The sequence below is a fragment of the Pleuronectes platessa genome, chromosome 14 (assembly GCF_947347685.1).
Source record: "Pleuronectes platessa chromosome 14, fPlePla1.1, whole genome shotgun sequence".
Classification (NCBI taxonomy): Eukaryota; Metazoa; Chordata; class Actinopteri; order Pleuronectiformes; family Pleuronectidae; genus Pleuronectes; species Pleuronectes platessa.
Window position 1 is genome coordinate 7,763,805 of NC_070639.1, and position 15,973 is coordinate 7,779,777.

The 15,973-nt window shown below is 38.1% G+C and overlaps 3 protein-coding genes across 5 annotated transcripts; 1 reads left to right on the plus strand and 2 right to left on the minus strand.

Moving 5' to 3' along the window:
- Positions 1-364: 364 nt before the first annotated feature.
- Positions 365-3,474, minus strand: commd6 (COMM domain containing 6). Of its 2 annotated transcripts, XM_053439352.1 has the most exons (8): positions 3,376-3,474; positions 3,194-3,304; positions 2,327-2,385; positions 1,836-1,901; positions 1,666-1,742; positions 1,363-1,531; positions 1,101-1,253; positions 365-1,010 (listed from the first exon to the last, which is right to left on the minus strand). In XM_053439352.1, the coding sequence occupies exons 2-8, from the start codon at positions 3,222-3,224 to the stop codon at positions 960-962; spliced, it is 606 nt and encodes a 201-aa protein (XP_053295327.1). In that variant the 5' UTR covers positions 3,225-3,304; positions 3,376-3,474; the 3' UTR covers positions 365-959. The 2 variants fall into 2 exon arrangements, with proteins under 2 accessions (XP_053295327.1, XP_053295328.1); XM_053439353.1 differs by having other exon boundaries at positions 3,194-3,451.
- Positions 3,475-5,896: 2,422 nt separating this feature from the next.
- Positions 5,897-10,430, minus strand: LOC128455630 (MIT domain-containing protein 1). The gene is made up of 5 exons (XM_053439355.1): positions 10,379-10,430; positions 10,046-10,132; positions 9,841-9,953; positions 9,691-9,751; positions 5,897-6,281 (listed from the first exon to the last, which is right to left on the minus strand). The coding sequence occupies exons 1-5, from the start codon at positions 10,421-10,423 to the stop codon at positions 6,231-6,233; spliced, it is 357 nt and encodes a 118-aa protein (XP_053295330.1). The 5' UTR covers positions 10,424-10,430; the 3' UTR covers positions 5,897-6,230.
- Positions 10,431-11,318: 888 nt separating this feature from the next.
- Positions 11,319-14,967, plus strand: uchl3 (ubiquitin carboxyl-terminal esterase L3 (ubiquitin thiolesterase)). 2 transcript variants are annotated; one of them, XM_053439350.1, is made up of 9 exons: positions 11,319-11,459; positions 11,654-11,665; positions 12,710-12,838; positions 12,979-13,135; positions 13,237-13,322; positions 13,718-13,765; positions 13,875-13,950; positions 14,085-14,143; positions 14,244-14,967. In XM_053439350.1, the coding sequence occupies exons 1-9, from the start codon at positions 11,418-11,420 to the stop codon at positions 14,328-14,330; spliced, it is 696 nt and encodes a 231-aa protein (XP_053295325.1). In that variant the 5' UTR covers positions 11,319-11,417; the 3' UTR covers positions 14,331-14,967. The 2 variants fall into 2 exon arrangements, with proteins under 2 accessions (XP_053295325.1, XP_053295326.1); XM_053439351.1 differs by lacking the exon at positions 11,654-11,665.
- The last annotated feature ends 1,006 nt before the right edge of the window (positions 14,968-15,973 follow it).

Consider the following 15,973-nt stretch of genomic DNA (forward strand, 5'->3'; position numbering starts at 1 on the left):
TGGTGGGTCACATGAACTATGAAAATATTGACTTCTAAAATTAGGAGTAATATAAACATAAAGAAATATAGAAATACTAATAATATAAACAGTGCAATTTTTTCCAAATTGGAATTTTTGAATGTTGAATTGCCATGTCTACAATGCATTGTAGTGAAAAAAGAAATGAATGAACCTATGTGTGCACACCTCCACTGAACAAGGGTAAACAATCCTATATGATTGTCTTTTTCTCTATCATGCACAGAGTAGTCAGATGGTAAACAGTGATGTTCATTTACTGATTCCTTTGTCAGTGTATAATTGCTTTTCCCTAATCTGCTCTGAGATTTGAAGTTGTGATCAAACAACCAAGCAATGAAGATTTACATTTAATAAGTATTTAATACTTCAAGTGAAGATGGTTCAAAAACAAAAGAGGCAAAACGCAGAATCACAGTAAACTCTTAAACATTATCAAGAAAAACATAAAGACCAAAAATAATTTAGATGAAAAATGACAGGACGGTTTGTTAATATGGACAATTTTAAACATTATATGAAACTAAATAGCATTCATCATATTATATAGCAGAACAATCACTATCTCTTACCCTCGATCTGAAACAATACATTAGCAACGTGCAAATGTATAATAAGTACAAAGCCAGAAGAAAACGGATTAAAATAAACCATATCAATATTTTACATTCTGTAATTAATGAACAAAAATATTATTAGTCATGGATTTGTAGTATTAGCAGCGTATGTATACACCACATTAAATTCCTGATATCTGGATGAGTTGATGGAAGGATGACCCGTACACTGAAATAATGGCATTCAAATATATAAACTTAAAGGCAAAGCTGAGAGTTGGAACAAATCGAATGCACATTTTGCAAAACAGCCAGCAGACAAACCCCAGTGCCAATACAACTAGGGTTCCACTGCTTAGAATCACTGAGGTGTTACAGCCATCATACAGTCTCCATTGCAGCTGCCATCTCCTTGAACTGCTTGTGAAAGTTCTGCGAAGGAGAAATCATATTTATATAAATAAACCTTATTATTTAATAAATCACAACAAGAACATTACAATCGCATCAATAAATCCAGACCTGGAACTGTGGAACGGTCATTTCAAAAGACTTCAGACAGATTTGTCCCGAGGGCTCAGCGATCTTCAGCAGCAGGCACACATATGGAGAGTTGAGAGATCGGCAGGTGTCGGAGGTCACCGCCATCCCAAGCTTCCACTGGATGTCCACTAGCTAGACAGATGCGGCATAACAAACAAAAATTGAAAGCAACTCTGTGTTCAGGTCATCAAAAAATATTTAAAAATGAGCGGCTGCTTTTCTGTATTAAATCTGAACGTACCTGGCCGATGCTGAGCATTGCCTGGACCTCCTGCTGAGTGTGGACTGATGCACCATGTTCACTCCACAACCTGTGCAACACCTGCAGGGAAGCTTTAGACCACTTGTTGCTACTTTCTTCCAGCCGCGACACAAGGTCATCTCCTGACAGGTTGTTTTTCCCAGCAGACCTGGTGACAGAAATGTTACTGTCACAGCTTATAGTACAACTGTGTGCTTATGTTTGTGTGACTTTTACAGAAGAAATATATGTACAATATGATAGAAGACGTGTCCACCAGTTGTAAAATCAGAGGAAAGATACCTGAATGTGAGCAACAGGAAACGGATCATGTGCTGCAGGGCTTCATGGTCAAGTCTAACTCCAGCTCTCTGAAATGACTGCTCAGAAAAAAAAAGTGAAATGAAAGAGGAACCTTGAAAAGCTTGGGTGACTATGAGTTAAAAAATTTAAATCCAAGAAAATATACTCACATCAGATATTTGAGCTGAATCTACTCCTGCAGCTCGCCCTTGAAGATAGGTCAGAATATGCTGACACTGTGGAGATTCGAAGATTAGTTTTCAGAGGAACTGTAGAACCTCTCTGCCAACAATACCACATCCTTTGCACCTTGTGCAGAGCACGGCTGCTAATAGCTCTACAATGAGCAGTATTACATGGCATTTAGTTAGCCCACTGGGAGGTTTAATCCACGGTAACTTCACCCAGTACCAAGTCTCAAAACTAGACAAGAAGAATGAATCATTTGCTCATGGTAATCAAACCAATACTAGAGTCTAATAATACCAAGACATGTGACTTGTGTGGTGATTCTCTTTTCTCTATTAATCACTTAGAAATTAATCAATATATGAAGTAATTTATACAATTGTACCTCTATTTTAGCCTGCATGGTTTTATATATATATATATATATATATATATATACACACACACACAATTTGAGAGAGCATATACTCACTGCTTCTTCTAACAGATCTGGAGAAAGCCGGCAGATGTTGTCCACACTTTTGTTGATGCCTGAAATGCAGACGTGAAGCAACTCATTTATTCAGAGGTTTCCCATAATACATTTGTGCTCCTATTAACACTGGTCTCAAGAGGATCAGTAATCAAGAGCGGCTTTTACCGAGGCTTGACAGGGCGTCCTGCGAGTCTGACTATTGTAATTAATACATTACCAACTTGCCTTGACAAATCACTTACAATAAGATGTAGGATTTATATTATTCATATATCAGCATATATTATTATTGTGTATTGTTTCCCATTTTAACTGAAGATGGCTCGGTAGAAAGGTCTTGTATTTTAACTGTATTTCAACAAAAAGTCAAAATATATCAACTAATCCGGACACTAATGAGGTGAAATGTCAGAGTATAATAAGCAGGGCCAACAGATAAAGTATAAAATATGAAAAATCTACAGGCAGTTAGACACATCAAGTCATTTACAGTCGACCTTAACTCCTGTGACATAAACACATGTATACATTAATAATACATGAGTGGAACATATGGGGGCTAAGGTCATGCGGAGGCTGAGACCAGAAGTGCCTGGTACTGGTCCAAGATAAATCCTGGATCCAGTTATCATCTCAGCAGAAGCCTGACTGTAGTTAGGGATGATGCGGCTTGGTTAACATAGAGGTGATGGGTGGGTGGTAGCCTCCAGCTAGCTACTCTGCGAAGCTAACAGGGAAGTTAGCATGTATTCCCTGGGTGTGCTGGAGCTCTCCGTGTGATGAACACAACTCAGTCATCTTTCTAGTAAAAACTACAACATGCTGAAAAAGTCTATGGAGCCACGTGTTGCGTGTTAAACCCACCACATGACACCTCTGCTGCGGCTGCTGGCATCTTCTCTCCCGGAGCTGTCACCGCGGTGTGAGCGCCGTCAGCTCAGCGAGCTGATCGTTGGATTTGACACCTTCTAAGACCTGTCGAGTGAATTTAAAACGTGTATTTGAAGTGATGGATTCTGGAAACAGACCGCAAACCAGCTACTCACCGATTAAACCACTTTTCACTGGACGAGAGCGGCTAGTAGTATTACATTTACTCTTGTTTATTATCAGTGTTTATTGTTATCGTTAAAGGCAAACACCGCCACCTATTGAAACGGAGTGTGTACAACATGTAGGTTCTTCCTCTCAATATTCTCCATCAACATGAAGAGGAGTTTTATTTATTATTCGTAAATGTCACCCTGCCTATGGAGGACCATACATGACTTAAGTATAAATAAATAAATAAATAAATAAATAAAAAAGGAAATAAATTAATAAATACAGAAATAAATACAGAAATATATCCAATCCTGCATCAGACTGCGCTTAGGCCCGCCTTTCTCATTAGCATACGGACACAGAAATGTGGAAATGAATAAATGTGGAAATATATTTAAGACATTTTTGTATTTATTTCTGTATTTTTTTTCTGTATTTATTTCTGTATTTATTTATTTACTTTTTTATGTTTGCATTTATTTATGTATTTATTTATACATTTATTTATTTATACCACAGTCATGTATGGTCCTCCATACAAGTAAGCAAATGTGTATCTTGAGTCTCTGAACATCATCAAGGATTGCAGTAAAAAAAATGTAACTTGAGTTTCACATCAATATTTATTTATCCATTTGAGGTACTTGTTTGGTCGTTGAATATGTTGCTTATGTGTGTTTGTGTGTATGTGTGTGTGTGGTAGAAGCTGTATCATATCAATGAGTTGTCCCTACAGAAATAGTGAAAAAGAAGGGTGTTTAATCAACTGATCAGATGCACTTGTGTGTGTCTAACAGAGGAGCACCACTACAGAAATAATAAAAACTAAATTCTGTTTACACAAAAACTATACTTCATATTGATGTTTGTTTTTTTACAGAAGGCTTCCAGGATGCTTTGCCAAACCCAAACATCTCAAACATAATCTAAAAAAAGTACTGTCATATGAAAGTTTTGCAATCACATTTCTGACTTTGATCTAAAGGTCAGGCAACATGGGGCTAGAATGTCACCCCTCTAGGAGCTTAGTCATCAAATACATCAAAGGAATTGGTGAATCCTATTATGATTGTGGTGAATCCTTTTATGTCTGTGGTGAGATCAAATCATATAAGGACCCCAATGTCATTAATCGTCTGTTGGACACACATCAATCCTCTGGCAATAATTGTGTGTACTTAATACAACACAGTAGACTGAATGTAAAAGCCAAAAAAATGTCATTGTGGGAAAGTGTTTTCTCGTTTCCTCCTAATCCTGACATTTTTGATGGGGAGATTGAGGAGGAGATGGAGGACGAGACTGAGAGGCCGAGTAAGGAGGAGAATGAGGAGAAGATTAAGGGACACAATGCTTTGGAGATTGACAAAGAGACTGAGAAGAAAAACTTCACATCCGATTCTGAGGAGGTAACTGTATATACTAAAAATAAACAAAAAACACAACCACAAAAATGATTTAATAGTTTAAATTAAAATCAGCTACAGACTTCAGCCCACTTAAATAATTAAAAATACACTTGAAATGAAAAAAATCAGAGAAGGCTCTTTTTATTAATTTATTGATTATCTTATCTTGCAATCATTCATTTTGCATGGTAGTGTAGCCCACCTTGCATCTAATATTGACTATTATCGACTTATTTTCATCACTTTACTATATTTAAATATTTCTATGCTTCTACAGTAAAAAAACAGGAGGAAAAACATTTAACTAATATCTGTTTATAAGCAGGCGGTGCTGAATCAGGTTTTCTGGAAAGCTGTAATCACATCATGCACCAGAGGACTTGCATCTACCAAATGCCATAAATCCACCCATCCCCAAAATAGTAGCTTTGCCATATATAACCTTCCATCGCTGAGGCAGTTGCCACTGAACCCCAACCCTCAAACTGCTGGTGGGTCACATGAACTATGAAAATATTGAATTCTAAAATTAGGAGTACTATAAACATAAAGAAATATAGAAATACTAATAATATAAACAATGCAATTTTTCTAAATTGGAATTTTTGAATGTTGAATTGCCATGTCTACAATGCATTCTAGTGAAAAAATAAATGAATGAACCTATGTGTGCACACCTCCACTGAACAAGGGTAAACAATCCTATATGATTGTCTTTTTCTCTATCATGCACAGAGTAGTCAGATGGTAAACAGTGATGTTCATTTACTGATTCCTTTGTCAGTGTATAATTGCTTTTCCCTAATCTGCTCTGAGATTTGAAGTTGTGATCAAACAACCAAGCAATGAAGATTTACATTTAATAAGTATTTAATACTTCAAGTGAAGATGGTTCAAAAACAAAAGAGGCAAAACGCAGAATCACAGTAAACTCTTAAACATTATCAAGAAAAACATAAAGACCAAAAATAATTTAGACGAAACATGACAGGACGGTTTACTAATATGGACAATTTTAAACATTATATGAAACTAAATAGCATTCATCATATTATATAGCAGAACAATCAACATATCTTGCCCTCGATCTGAATCAAAACATTAGCAACCGTGCAAATGTATAATAAGTACAAAGCCAGTAGAAAACGGATTAAAGTAAACCATATCAATGTTCTACATTCTGTAATTAATGAACACAAATATTATTAGTCATGGATTTGTAGTATTAGCAGCGTATGTATACACCACATTAAATTCCTGATATCTAGATAAGTTGATGGAAGGATGACCCATACACTGAAATAATGGCATTAAAATATATAAACTTAAAGGCAAACCTGAGAGTTGGAACAAATCGAATGCACATTTTGCAAAACAGCCAGCAGACAAACCCCAGTGCCAATACAACTAGGGTTCCACTGCTTACAAGCACTGAGGTGTTACAGCCATCATACAGTCTCCATTGCAGCTGCCATCTCCTTGAACTGCTTGTGAAAGTTCTGCGAAGGACAAATCATATTTATATAAATAAACCTTATTATTTAATAAATCACACCAAGTACATTACACTCCTCCTGATTTTGCAATCACATTTCTGACTTTGATCTAAATGTCAGGCAACATGCGCCAATGGGGCTAGAATGTTACCCCTCTAGGAGGTCATTAATTGGCTGTTGGACACACATCAATCCTCTGGCAATAATTGTGTGTACTTAATACAACACAGTAGACTGAATGTAAAAGCCACAAAAATGTCATTGTGGGAAAGTGTTTTCTCGTGTCCTCCTAACCCTGACATTTTTGATGGGGAGATTGAGGAGGAGATGGAGGACGAGACTGAGAGGCCGAGTAAGGAGGAGAATGAGGAGAAGATTAAGGGACACAATGCTTTGGAGATTGACAAAGAGACCGAGAAGAAAAACTTCATATCCGATTCTGAGGAGGTAACTGTATATACTAAAAATAAACAAAAAACACAACCACAAAAATGATTTAATAGTTTAAATTAAAATCAGCTACAGACTTCAGCCCACTTAAATAATTAAGAATACACTTGAAATGAAAAGAATCAGAGAAGGCATCTTTTATTAATTTATTGATTATCTTATCTTGCAATCATTCATTTTGCATGGTAGTGTAGCCCACCTTGCATCTAATATTAACTATTATCGACATATTTTCATCACTTTACTATATTTAAATATTTCTGTGCTATGAGTAAAATAAACACGTTAATAGCTTGATAAATATGGTGAATTGAAAACATTGTTCAAGGATGAACATGAATGAAAAAGAATAACTATCTTATGCTTCACAGGAGAGTGTATCCAGTACATCGAGAACTTCTTATAGACAACAAAGAGAACTACAAATGGAAAGGAAACTCAAAGCTGCTCTTGAGGACTTGAAGGTACTGAGAAGAGATCAAGTCAAAATGAAAGAAGCCATGAACAAGGAGCGAAGAGAAAAAGACGCTCTTTCAAAAGCTTTAAAGAATGAGCGAGCTCAAAAAGACAGTCTTCGAGTTGAAATGGAATATACGAAAATTAGAATGACTTATGTTAAGAGATCGGAGAAGGTTCATCGGGAAAGACACGCAAAGCTTCAAAAGCAGATTAAAGAAATGACAGCGGATCACAAAAGCAATGAGGAGATGATCCAAAAACTCAAATGTGAGCTGCAATCAGATGATAATCGAAAAGAGGAACTCTGTGAGCTGAAGCTGAGAAACTGTGAAAAAGACAAAAAAATCCAATCCCTTCACCTCTGTATTGAGAATCTTCAATGTGATATTGGAACCATGGACAATACTATTTCCAAACTGAAGAAAGATACCGTGCAGGCCTCAGACCTCATGGAGGAGCAGTCAAAAAATGTTAAACTCCAGAGGGATTATGAGGCTGCGCTCTCGCAACAGCAGCAGAGGGACAAAAAAGAACAGGTCCGTCTTGAGGAAGCCCTAAACAAGAGTCGGCTTTCTGATCAGGACCTCAGAGAAACCGGGAGAATACTTGAAGAAAAACTCAAGAGGGAGAAAGGCCGGCTCTCGAGGGCGTTGGAAAAAATTGTGATCCAAAGAAAAGTCTCAGCAGCTACAGAGGGCATGAGGTATGACATGGAAACACTAAGGTTGGAGAACCAGAACATCGGGGCTAAATATGAGGCTTTGGAGGCAAAATATAAGGCTTTGGAGGTCCAACACACAAACACGCAAGAGGAGCAGCATCGTTTGGCTTTAGACCTCAAGAAAACTTTTGATTACCGTGAGGTGCTTAAAAGTCACTCGACTCACCGAATAAGTTATGAGAGGCTTGGCTGTGCAATAGGGACTCTCCGACCAGATGTCAGTCGATCTAAGCTCAACCTAGCTTGGAGTAGGATTGGTTCGTCCTTTCACGACTTCAAACCCCGCGGAACCCTGACCCCTGTCCGAGGTGATCATTTGACCTCAATGTCAAAATTATGTTCATTATGATCTGACATCTGCAGGTGCTCTGCATGTATATATAATGTGACAGTTTCCCATTGTTTTTAATAAAAAATATGAAGTTCTTCAATACATTGCTCTGAATTTATTTGTTTTGAATCATTAGCTGAGGAACGGAGAAACAAGAAAAATGTTGCTGAAAAATCTGAAAGGCATGAGTGTGTTCCTGTACTTATATCTTTGTGAAGACCATTTTAATCGTAGACTTACAGAGTGAGGAGATTTTTGGTAAGTGAGGACATTTTGATCAGCACTCACTTTTTCAATGGACTGTTTGATAGTTAAGACTTGGTTTTAGGGTTACGGTTGGAATTAGATTTGAGTTGGGGTTTGGTTAGGGTTAGGCATTTAGCTTGGACAGTCAGGTAAGGGCTATAATAGCTGAAAGTCTTTGGACCTATTTGAAAGATGTTTCTGGCACAAAGTATGAAGAGGATTAGTTGAAATTATTTTTGAATTAAAGTGGAAATTATCATTTCTCACACAAAGATAAGCACAAACTCAATGGCTGGCCCCCGCCGGGTGCATTTCCTCCGTGGCGGTGCGCCGCGACCGGCTCTGGGTCGGCTTGGAAAGGCTGAATGCGGGAGGAACGAAGTCAACGCCGAGAAAGGTTTCACAAAAGCGTCTGCATTTTGGGGGGACGAAGGCGGGCCAAAGCCTGCCTGCGACAGCCCCAGCCGTGGAGATACGGGGGTCTCCGTGCGATGGAAGCGACCCTCAGTCTTCAATTGGCTCAGTCACCGAAGTCAGAGTCACGAGTCAGAGTGTGTGTGTTTTTGTATTTATTTTTATTTATTTAAGTATAGTGTAAATTTTTGTTAACAGTTCATATATAATTCATAGTTTTCAGTTAAAAGTGTTTGTATTTATTTATATTTATAATCTACTTTAAACAGTTAATAAATATGGCAATAAAAAAGCGTCGTTTTGTGAACATTTTTTGAAGTATCGGTTCAGGCACCGTTTAAGCACCGGTATCGGATAAAAACCAAACGATACCCATCCCTACTCAAAAGTGATGAAGACAAATCCAGAGAAGATATATAAAATATTCCATCACATAGTTGGTCGATAGTTCGAGATGCGTAATGTAAGATGATGCTGATCACTATAGTTTACATGAAGGCAAAAATCCATCAGTGGAGCAGATGAGTATGTGTGTGCATTAAAGGCAGGAAAGTGGATGAAGTCCCTTGAGATAGAATAACAGTAAGTCCAGCTTGAGGAATATCATAGTGTTTTAGTGTGTTGGGTGTGAAAAATGTCGACAGTGGTCTCATGGCACTGTCTGAGGTAATAGTCACAATATCCAATAGAGAAGCGTCCCTGTGGGACGTAATGCAAAACATAATTTACCACCAGATGACAATGTTCCATGACAATTAAAGGATTGATTACTAGGAAGTGTGGAAACTCACCTTATGTCTCTTGAAGCCATCCAATCCTCTTCCTATCTTTATGATCCAACCATTGTCAAACCTGTAAAAACTAAATAATATTTAGTATCCGGGCCACGAAATACATTCACAGAGAGGCAAAATAGGAAGGCTGATGTGTGACAGCTGTACCTACTCTCCCTGTCGTGGATGGTGGAGGAGTACTGCACATCCAGATCCATCCTGTGAGCGCTGAGACTCTCTTTGAGTTCAGCCAAAGCTCTTGTCTGTTGGCTGCTGTCCTGCTGCAGGAGCAAGCGAAGACAACAAACATCATATTACGACCATCAGAGAGTGCAAAGGACGCCGTGGGCTAGTATATATATAAATAACCTACTTCATCCTGTGAGGTGAGGAGATGGATCCTCTTCACCTTGCACGGCGCTTTGAGCAGCATCTCGCAGAACCGAACAAAGTTGTAGAGCTGTGGTGGAGAGAGGGGATGAAAGGCATTTTGGATATGAGATACAGTACAAGGGTAAGTTCATGTCTGAACACAGCTTGAATATCATTACTGTTTACAGCTGATTGTCTTTAACATAACTTTCTCACCTTGAAAAAATTTGAAGAAGATGGAAGAACTGGCTTCAGGTTATGAATTAGCTGGTCTGATCGATACTTTTCTTAAATGTGGTTAACTCATATTAATGAGTCATAACTACTTACGTACCTGGTGGGTGTGTCTTATGTATGGGTCCTCCACCCAGACCTCCATCAGTGAGCTGCTGATGTACGGCTTGATATGTTTGGTATGTATAGGTGAATGTTTGAATGTAAGTTTGTATGTATGTATAGATGGATGAATGAATAGATGAATGGATTGATTAATGGATGGATGGATGAGTGGATGGACAAGTAGATAGATGAATGGACGAATAGATGGATAGATGAGTTTATGAATACATGGATGGATGAATAGTAGAATAGATGAGCGGATGACATCTACCTTCTTTCATCTGGCTGACCAGAGCTTTGATCTGCTCGGCTCGGGCCATGTAGCCTTGTGTCTTCTATCTGTAGTGTCCTCTCTTGGAATCATCCTTCACAGCTGCTGACAGAGGAAACAAGAACAAATTCCAGGTAGGTGTAAACCTACTTGGCAATAAACAACTTCTGATTCTGATTCTGATTCTATATTCTATATTATATAATGTAATACTTGAAGTGTTCTGGCTGACTTATTAAAAACTTTAATTTTAGAATGAAAAAAATCATCTGTAAATAAGTTACTGATGTTCTGTGATAGCTCAACTTTTGTAGTAGTAGTAGTAGTAGTAGAAGTAGTGTAAAATATATATATATTTATATTGGACATGCAAACGTAATAATATTCTGGGAAATAAACAACTACAGCTGCTGTGAATCTGTCTCTCTGAAACACGCCCATGACTCTGGAATGATCCACTGTTGGTCTCATATTGTTGCTGCTACATTAAAATATATCCATCTTGTTGATAAATAACCATAGTCTGTCCATTAAAGATATATAAAAAGAATCAATTCATATATTCACAATGTATTTTTGTGTCGTAGAGCTCTGGCTGAGATGTATTTATAGTTTATAAACAACGGAACACCCCCCGCGTTTCCCCTGAATGTCAGAATGCGCTCTCCAGACGCGGAAGTGATTCTCAGCTGTCAGACAGATTTCTGTAAATTCGAATCAGCTCTCAACCGGAACGATTCTAAACACTCGACCTCGCCTCATCATGGACTCTCCACGATGGCTGCCCCTGGAGTCCAACCCAGAAGTCAGTGCTGTTCATGTGTCTATTTACTGTCTATTTCTAGCGTAGTCATTCATTGGCAGGGCATGTCAGCGCCGCCGGCTAACTGATGCTAGCACCGAGAACAAAGCTACAGCCCGGTGCGGTGGCTCTGTTCTGCACTAACAGCAGTTTTACTCACTTTGTTTATCCTTTGTGTGTTTTGTTTCTCTGGTCAGGTCATGACGAAGGTGAGTGGTTTCCTCTGAGTGACTCTGAGCCCTGGTGCCACTGAATGATCGGCGGTAATGAGACGCACAGACTGGGGCACAGGGCCTCCACAGCAACGATGCTACCTCCACTGAACATCAAATATTGATGCAGTAATGTGCGGCTGTCTGGTTATAGCAGGAGTCACAGACCAGGGAGGGTTTGAGCAGGATGCACTGGCAGCACACTGGGATATCAAATGTCAGGAACTAGTAGATTACAGTATTCTGCAAATGATGTATAAAGCAGAAGAAGAAAGTTTGCCTTCCAACATCCAGAAAAGTTATAAGTTTAAAGGGCAGACATCTTTAAAGAATAAGAGATTCAGAACCCAATTGATGGAACGTTGCCTTACAGTGAAAGGAATCAGTTTATGGAACAATCACGACAAAGAAACCAAAGAATTTAAAACTATTATATTTAATAAAAAACAACAACAATTAAAGCCAATATGTTGAGGAAATGTGTTAATTAAGTTTTCATCAGTTTAGGTTTTTTTTGTCAGGTGAATCATCTTGTGAGTTTCTTTGAATGGTATAAAATGAATTGTAACTTAGAAACTAATAGAGGTTGATTTGGCATGCAGCTATTTACGTTTTTTATTTTGTTATTTTTACTTTGTTAATTAATATCTTGTGAAAGAGAGCCAGATTATATAAGCTTATTATTCATTTTGCTCAGGTGAATTCCCTTACACTGTCAAAGGTTGCACGGTTCCCTCTCTGTGTCAGTGTTAAATTGCCAGTGCAGCTTATCGGTCATAAACAACAAACACTGGGTAATAAATGTCAACGCAAAAGAAAGAAAGAAATAAACCCAGATGTGCTTGCTGTAGAAAAGATAAGACTTTATTAGTGTGGCTAATTCATGGCTAAGGTAAAAGATTAAAAATACTAAAGTTAATATCGTAGTGTTTGTTTCATAAGTTTTATACAACTTAACTTTATATTGTACTTGTCTGGATGATGTTGATGGGTCAGCTTCATGTCTTTGTATGCATAATCATTTACTCTCTCCTCATGCAGTTCGTTAACTGTCTGGGCATGAAGCCAACCTGGCAATTTGGAGACGTGTATGGATTAGATCCAGAGCTCCTCAGCATGGTGCCAAGACCTGTGTGTGCAGTGCTGCTCCTCTTCCCAGTGACAGAGAAGGTACTGTAAATGTATTCCTGCAACATCTTTTGGTGTATGATTAACTGTAGATGTCTGTGCATGTGGTTGCGCAAGGTTATGTTTATGCCATATGAAACAATGTTCAGCAAACTTGTCTCCTATCTCACGCATCCGTCCAGTACGAGGCCTTCAAGCAAGAAGAGGAAGAGAAACTGAAGGAACAGCGACAGGAGATCTCTCCCGATGTCTTCTTCATTAAGCAAACCATCGGAAATGCCTGTGGAACAATAGGGTTAATTCATGCAGTGGCAAACAACAAGCAACACCTGGAATTTGGTGAGTAGTTATTTTATTCGCGTCGTACAGGGTGGTAGAGATGAGATCTTGACAGCTGTGTGATTAGAGAGATGATCGTGTCTGTTGTTCTTTCTCCTCAGAGTCTGATTCTGCTCTTAAGAAGTTTTTTGAAAAAACCTCTGCAATGACTCCAAAAGAAAGGGCTGCCTTTCTGGAAAAAGACGAGGTAGGAAAATGCTGAGGAACAAATATTTTCTCTAGGGGGGCACAATGAAGTGGTCAGAGAGACACATGAGTGAAAGACTATAATAAGTTTTGGGATTAGTTTGGTCACATAAAGGAATTAAGGGTTTGCCGTCCTGCAATGTTTGTCAGTAACTGAGGGAACAGCACACACAATGGTTTAGAGAAGATGGAGAAAAGTTATCTAAGTTTCCAGTAACTCCCTTTTTTATGATGTATGACACAAGGCCTCAAACATTATCCAACAGAAAAATAAGAACGTGTAACAGCTGCATAGACTTGATTTCCGTTACAGCTGCCAAAAAATTTGCCAGCTCAAATATTTTGGAGAAAATTGCCATGAAGCTTATGTTTGACTTTTCCTACTTCTTGTTTCAGAGTATTCGTGTTACCCACGAGTCGAGTGCACAGGAGGGACAGACCGAGGTTTGTACGAGTTTGAGATTTTCAGTTTTTCCCTCAGGTCGCTTCTCTCAGATGTTTTCTATTGAACTTTATAACTTAATGTCAAAGTTTTTGTTTTTGTCTGTTGTAGGCTCCGAGCTTGGATGAGAAAGTGAATCTGCATTTTATAGCTTTGGTGAATGTCGGAGGACAGTTGTATGAACTGGGTGAGTTCACCACGAGAGAAGTATTTGTTGTCTCTTGACATGTTTTTGACAGTTATTACTTTGATTCAACATTTCAACTTTAAAACAATGAAAACTCTTGATGAAGTGAAATGTTGTGGTTTGTTTGTACGCAGATGGCCGGAAGCCTTTCCCCATTATCCACAGTAAAACTTCAGAAGACACTTTCCTCGAGGTACGACTTCCCAAAATAAAACACAAATGCCTACGTAAAAATATCTGTTTAATCAGACTGGCACCTCATCACTTTCCTCTTGTGTTCAATTGCACTGCAGGACGCTGTAGAGGTTTGTAAGGTCTTCATGGCTCGGGACCCGCAGGAGGTTCGCTTCACCATCATTGCCCTTTCCAAAGATTCTTAGGAACCTTCCCTGGGACTGGAGAGAACAAAGAAAACATTACTGCCAAACATTCTCAAGTGCTAACTTTATTGGAAAATGCACTTCAGAAAGTGATGTGGGGAAAATGATAAAAATGTCAGGGATATCATTCTAAAGTTATATTGTTGTTAATAATTAGTTGCGCGTTAATCGTAACTGAAAGAGAATTTGGTCGTTCTTGCCAAGAGGAAAATCTTCACTGCTGAAACATTTCTAACTGCAATACAGACGACAGCTGCACTAAGCTGACACTGCACTTAAGTGTGTGTACTTGGCATGCTTGGCTCTCAATGGAAAACACAAACTGTAACACTTCTTTTTTTTACTCTGGATTCAAACGTACTAAATGTAGTGATTTGGTTGTGATCATAAATCGCACCACGTGTTCTAAAGCACCCGAAGAGTTGTATTTTGCAAGGCTTTATTTTCAGTCATGGCTTAAAGCCGTTTTCTGTTTTTAATGGTCTCATGAAATGTAAAAAAGCTGAAAGAATGTCCCTGACGTGTGTGGCTCACTCTAACTAACTGAAAAATGCGAACTGTACATCCGAGTGTCGGGTGCCTACATTTTTGTAATAAGAATTAGAAAGTCTGTCAAATAAAAGGCACATTTATTAAACATTTCTTTCATTGACCCTTCTATGTGACTCTTGGCTATTTAAAAATATCCATCTGTTTAAGTTTTGTGTGTTAATTATATTTCGATAGGTTCATAGCCGGATTGATGTAACTGGAATAGACATACCAGACCTATAAGAGCCTGACGAGAAATTAAAAAATATCTTGGCATACTACATTGGGAATGAAAAGAGTGTTTATTTTAATGTCCCCAGGAACCTGCTCATTTTTCTCAGTATGCCAATATTTACTAAACGATTTAAATCATTGAGATTATATATCTAGATTTGTAAATGACAGATACTTTAACAGATACCTGTACTCTTGTCTTTTATATATGTTGGGTTTAAATTCTGATGAACAGGTTCTCAATAGCAATATAACAAAAGTGTTGTATATCAAATGTTAAAACATTGTGCAATCACAGCGAGAAGCTGTAACAGAAAGGTTCTACTTCAGATTTATCAAATGTTTTGCTGTTTATGGAGTGTTTGTCATTCTCTGCTCATGAAGAAGAGTGTAAAACCATAACCCTCACCCATTAGCAAAAATCGGTCTTAAAAATTAAAAGAAATAATAGTGATATTTATTGCGATAATCATTGATATTAGGACTGATATGAAAATGTTATCTTGATAAAATCTTTGTCATATTGTCCTGCCTTATTTAGCAGAAAGCCTCCTTTCCCTTTGGTTTATTAGAGTATTTTACAGAAGTTTGATGAACATAGAAGTAAAATCGTAATATTGCTGGTCAAGGCTGAACTCATTTTAACTACTAATAAACCACAGGAATTTAAATCAATGCATGAAACCTTTTTTTGAGGTGATCATTTTGTGTGGACAATTTGAATCTGCAAAGCAATTACAATGGTCAAATAAATGTAGCACAGAACCAAGAACTCGCCGAAAGTACCGTAGCTTTGTTGCCATCAATGCTCTTAATTGCATGACGCATAGTGTCGGTTTAGTTTTTCAGGTTCTCCAATGCACACTGACCACCGCTGA

Excerpts from the sequence above, each read along its gene's own strand:
- commd6 (XM_053439352.1), bottom strand. The coding sequence starts at position 3,224 with ATGCCAGCAGCCGCAGCAGAGGTGTCATGTG. Across the intron at positions 2,386-3,193 it reads CGCAGCAGAGGTGTCATGTG|GCATCAACAAAAGTGTGGAC; the intron begins GTGGGTTTAACA and ends TCTGCATTTCAG. Across the intron at positions 1,532-1,665 it reads TTCCTGTTGCTCACATTCAG|GTCTGCTGGGAAAAACAACC; the intron begins GTATCTTTCCTC and ends TTCTGTCACCAG.
- LOC128455630 (XM_053439355.1), bottom strand. The coding sequence starts at position 10,423 with ATGGAGGTCTGGGTGGAGGACCCATACATAAGACACACCCACCAG. Across the intron at positions 10,133-10,378 it reads ACATAAGACACACCCACCAG|CTCTACAACTTTGTTCGGTT; the intron begins GTACGTAAGTAG and ends TCTCCACCACAG. Across the intron at positions 6,282-9,690 it reads ATGGCTTCAAGAGACATAAG|AACTTTCACAAGCAGTTCAA; the intron begins GTGAGTTTCCAC and ends TGTCCTTCGCAG.
- uchl3 (XM_053439350.1), top strand. The coding sequence starts at position 11,418 with ATGGACTCTCCACGATGGCTGCCCCTGGAGTCCAACCCAGAA. Across the intron at positions 13,766-13,874 it reads CACAGGAGGGACAGACCGAG|GCTCCGAGCTTGGATGAGAA; the intron begins GTTTGTACGAGT and ends TGTCTGTTGTAG. Across the intron at positions 14,144-14,243 it reads CAGAAGACACTTTCCTCGAG|GACGCTGTAGAGGTTTGTAA; the intron begins GTACGACTTCCC and ends ATTGCACTGCAG.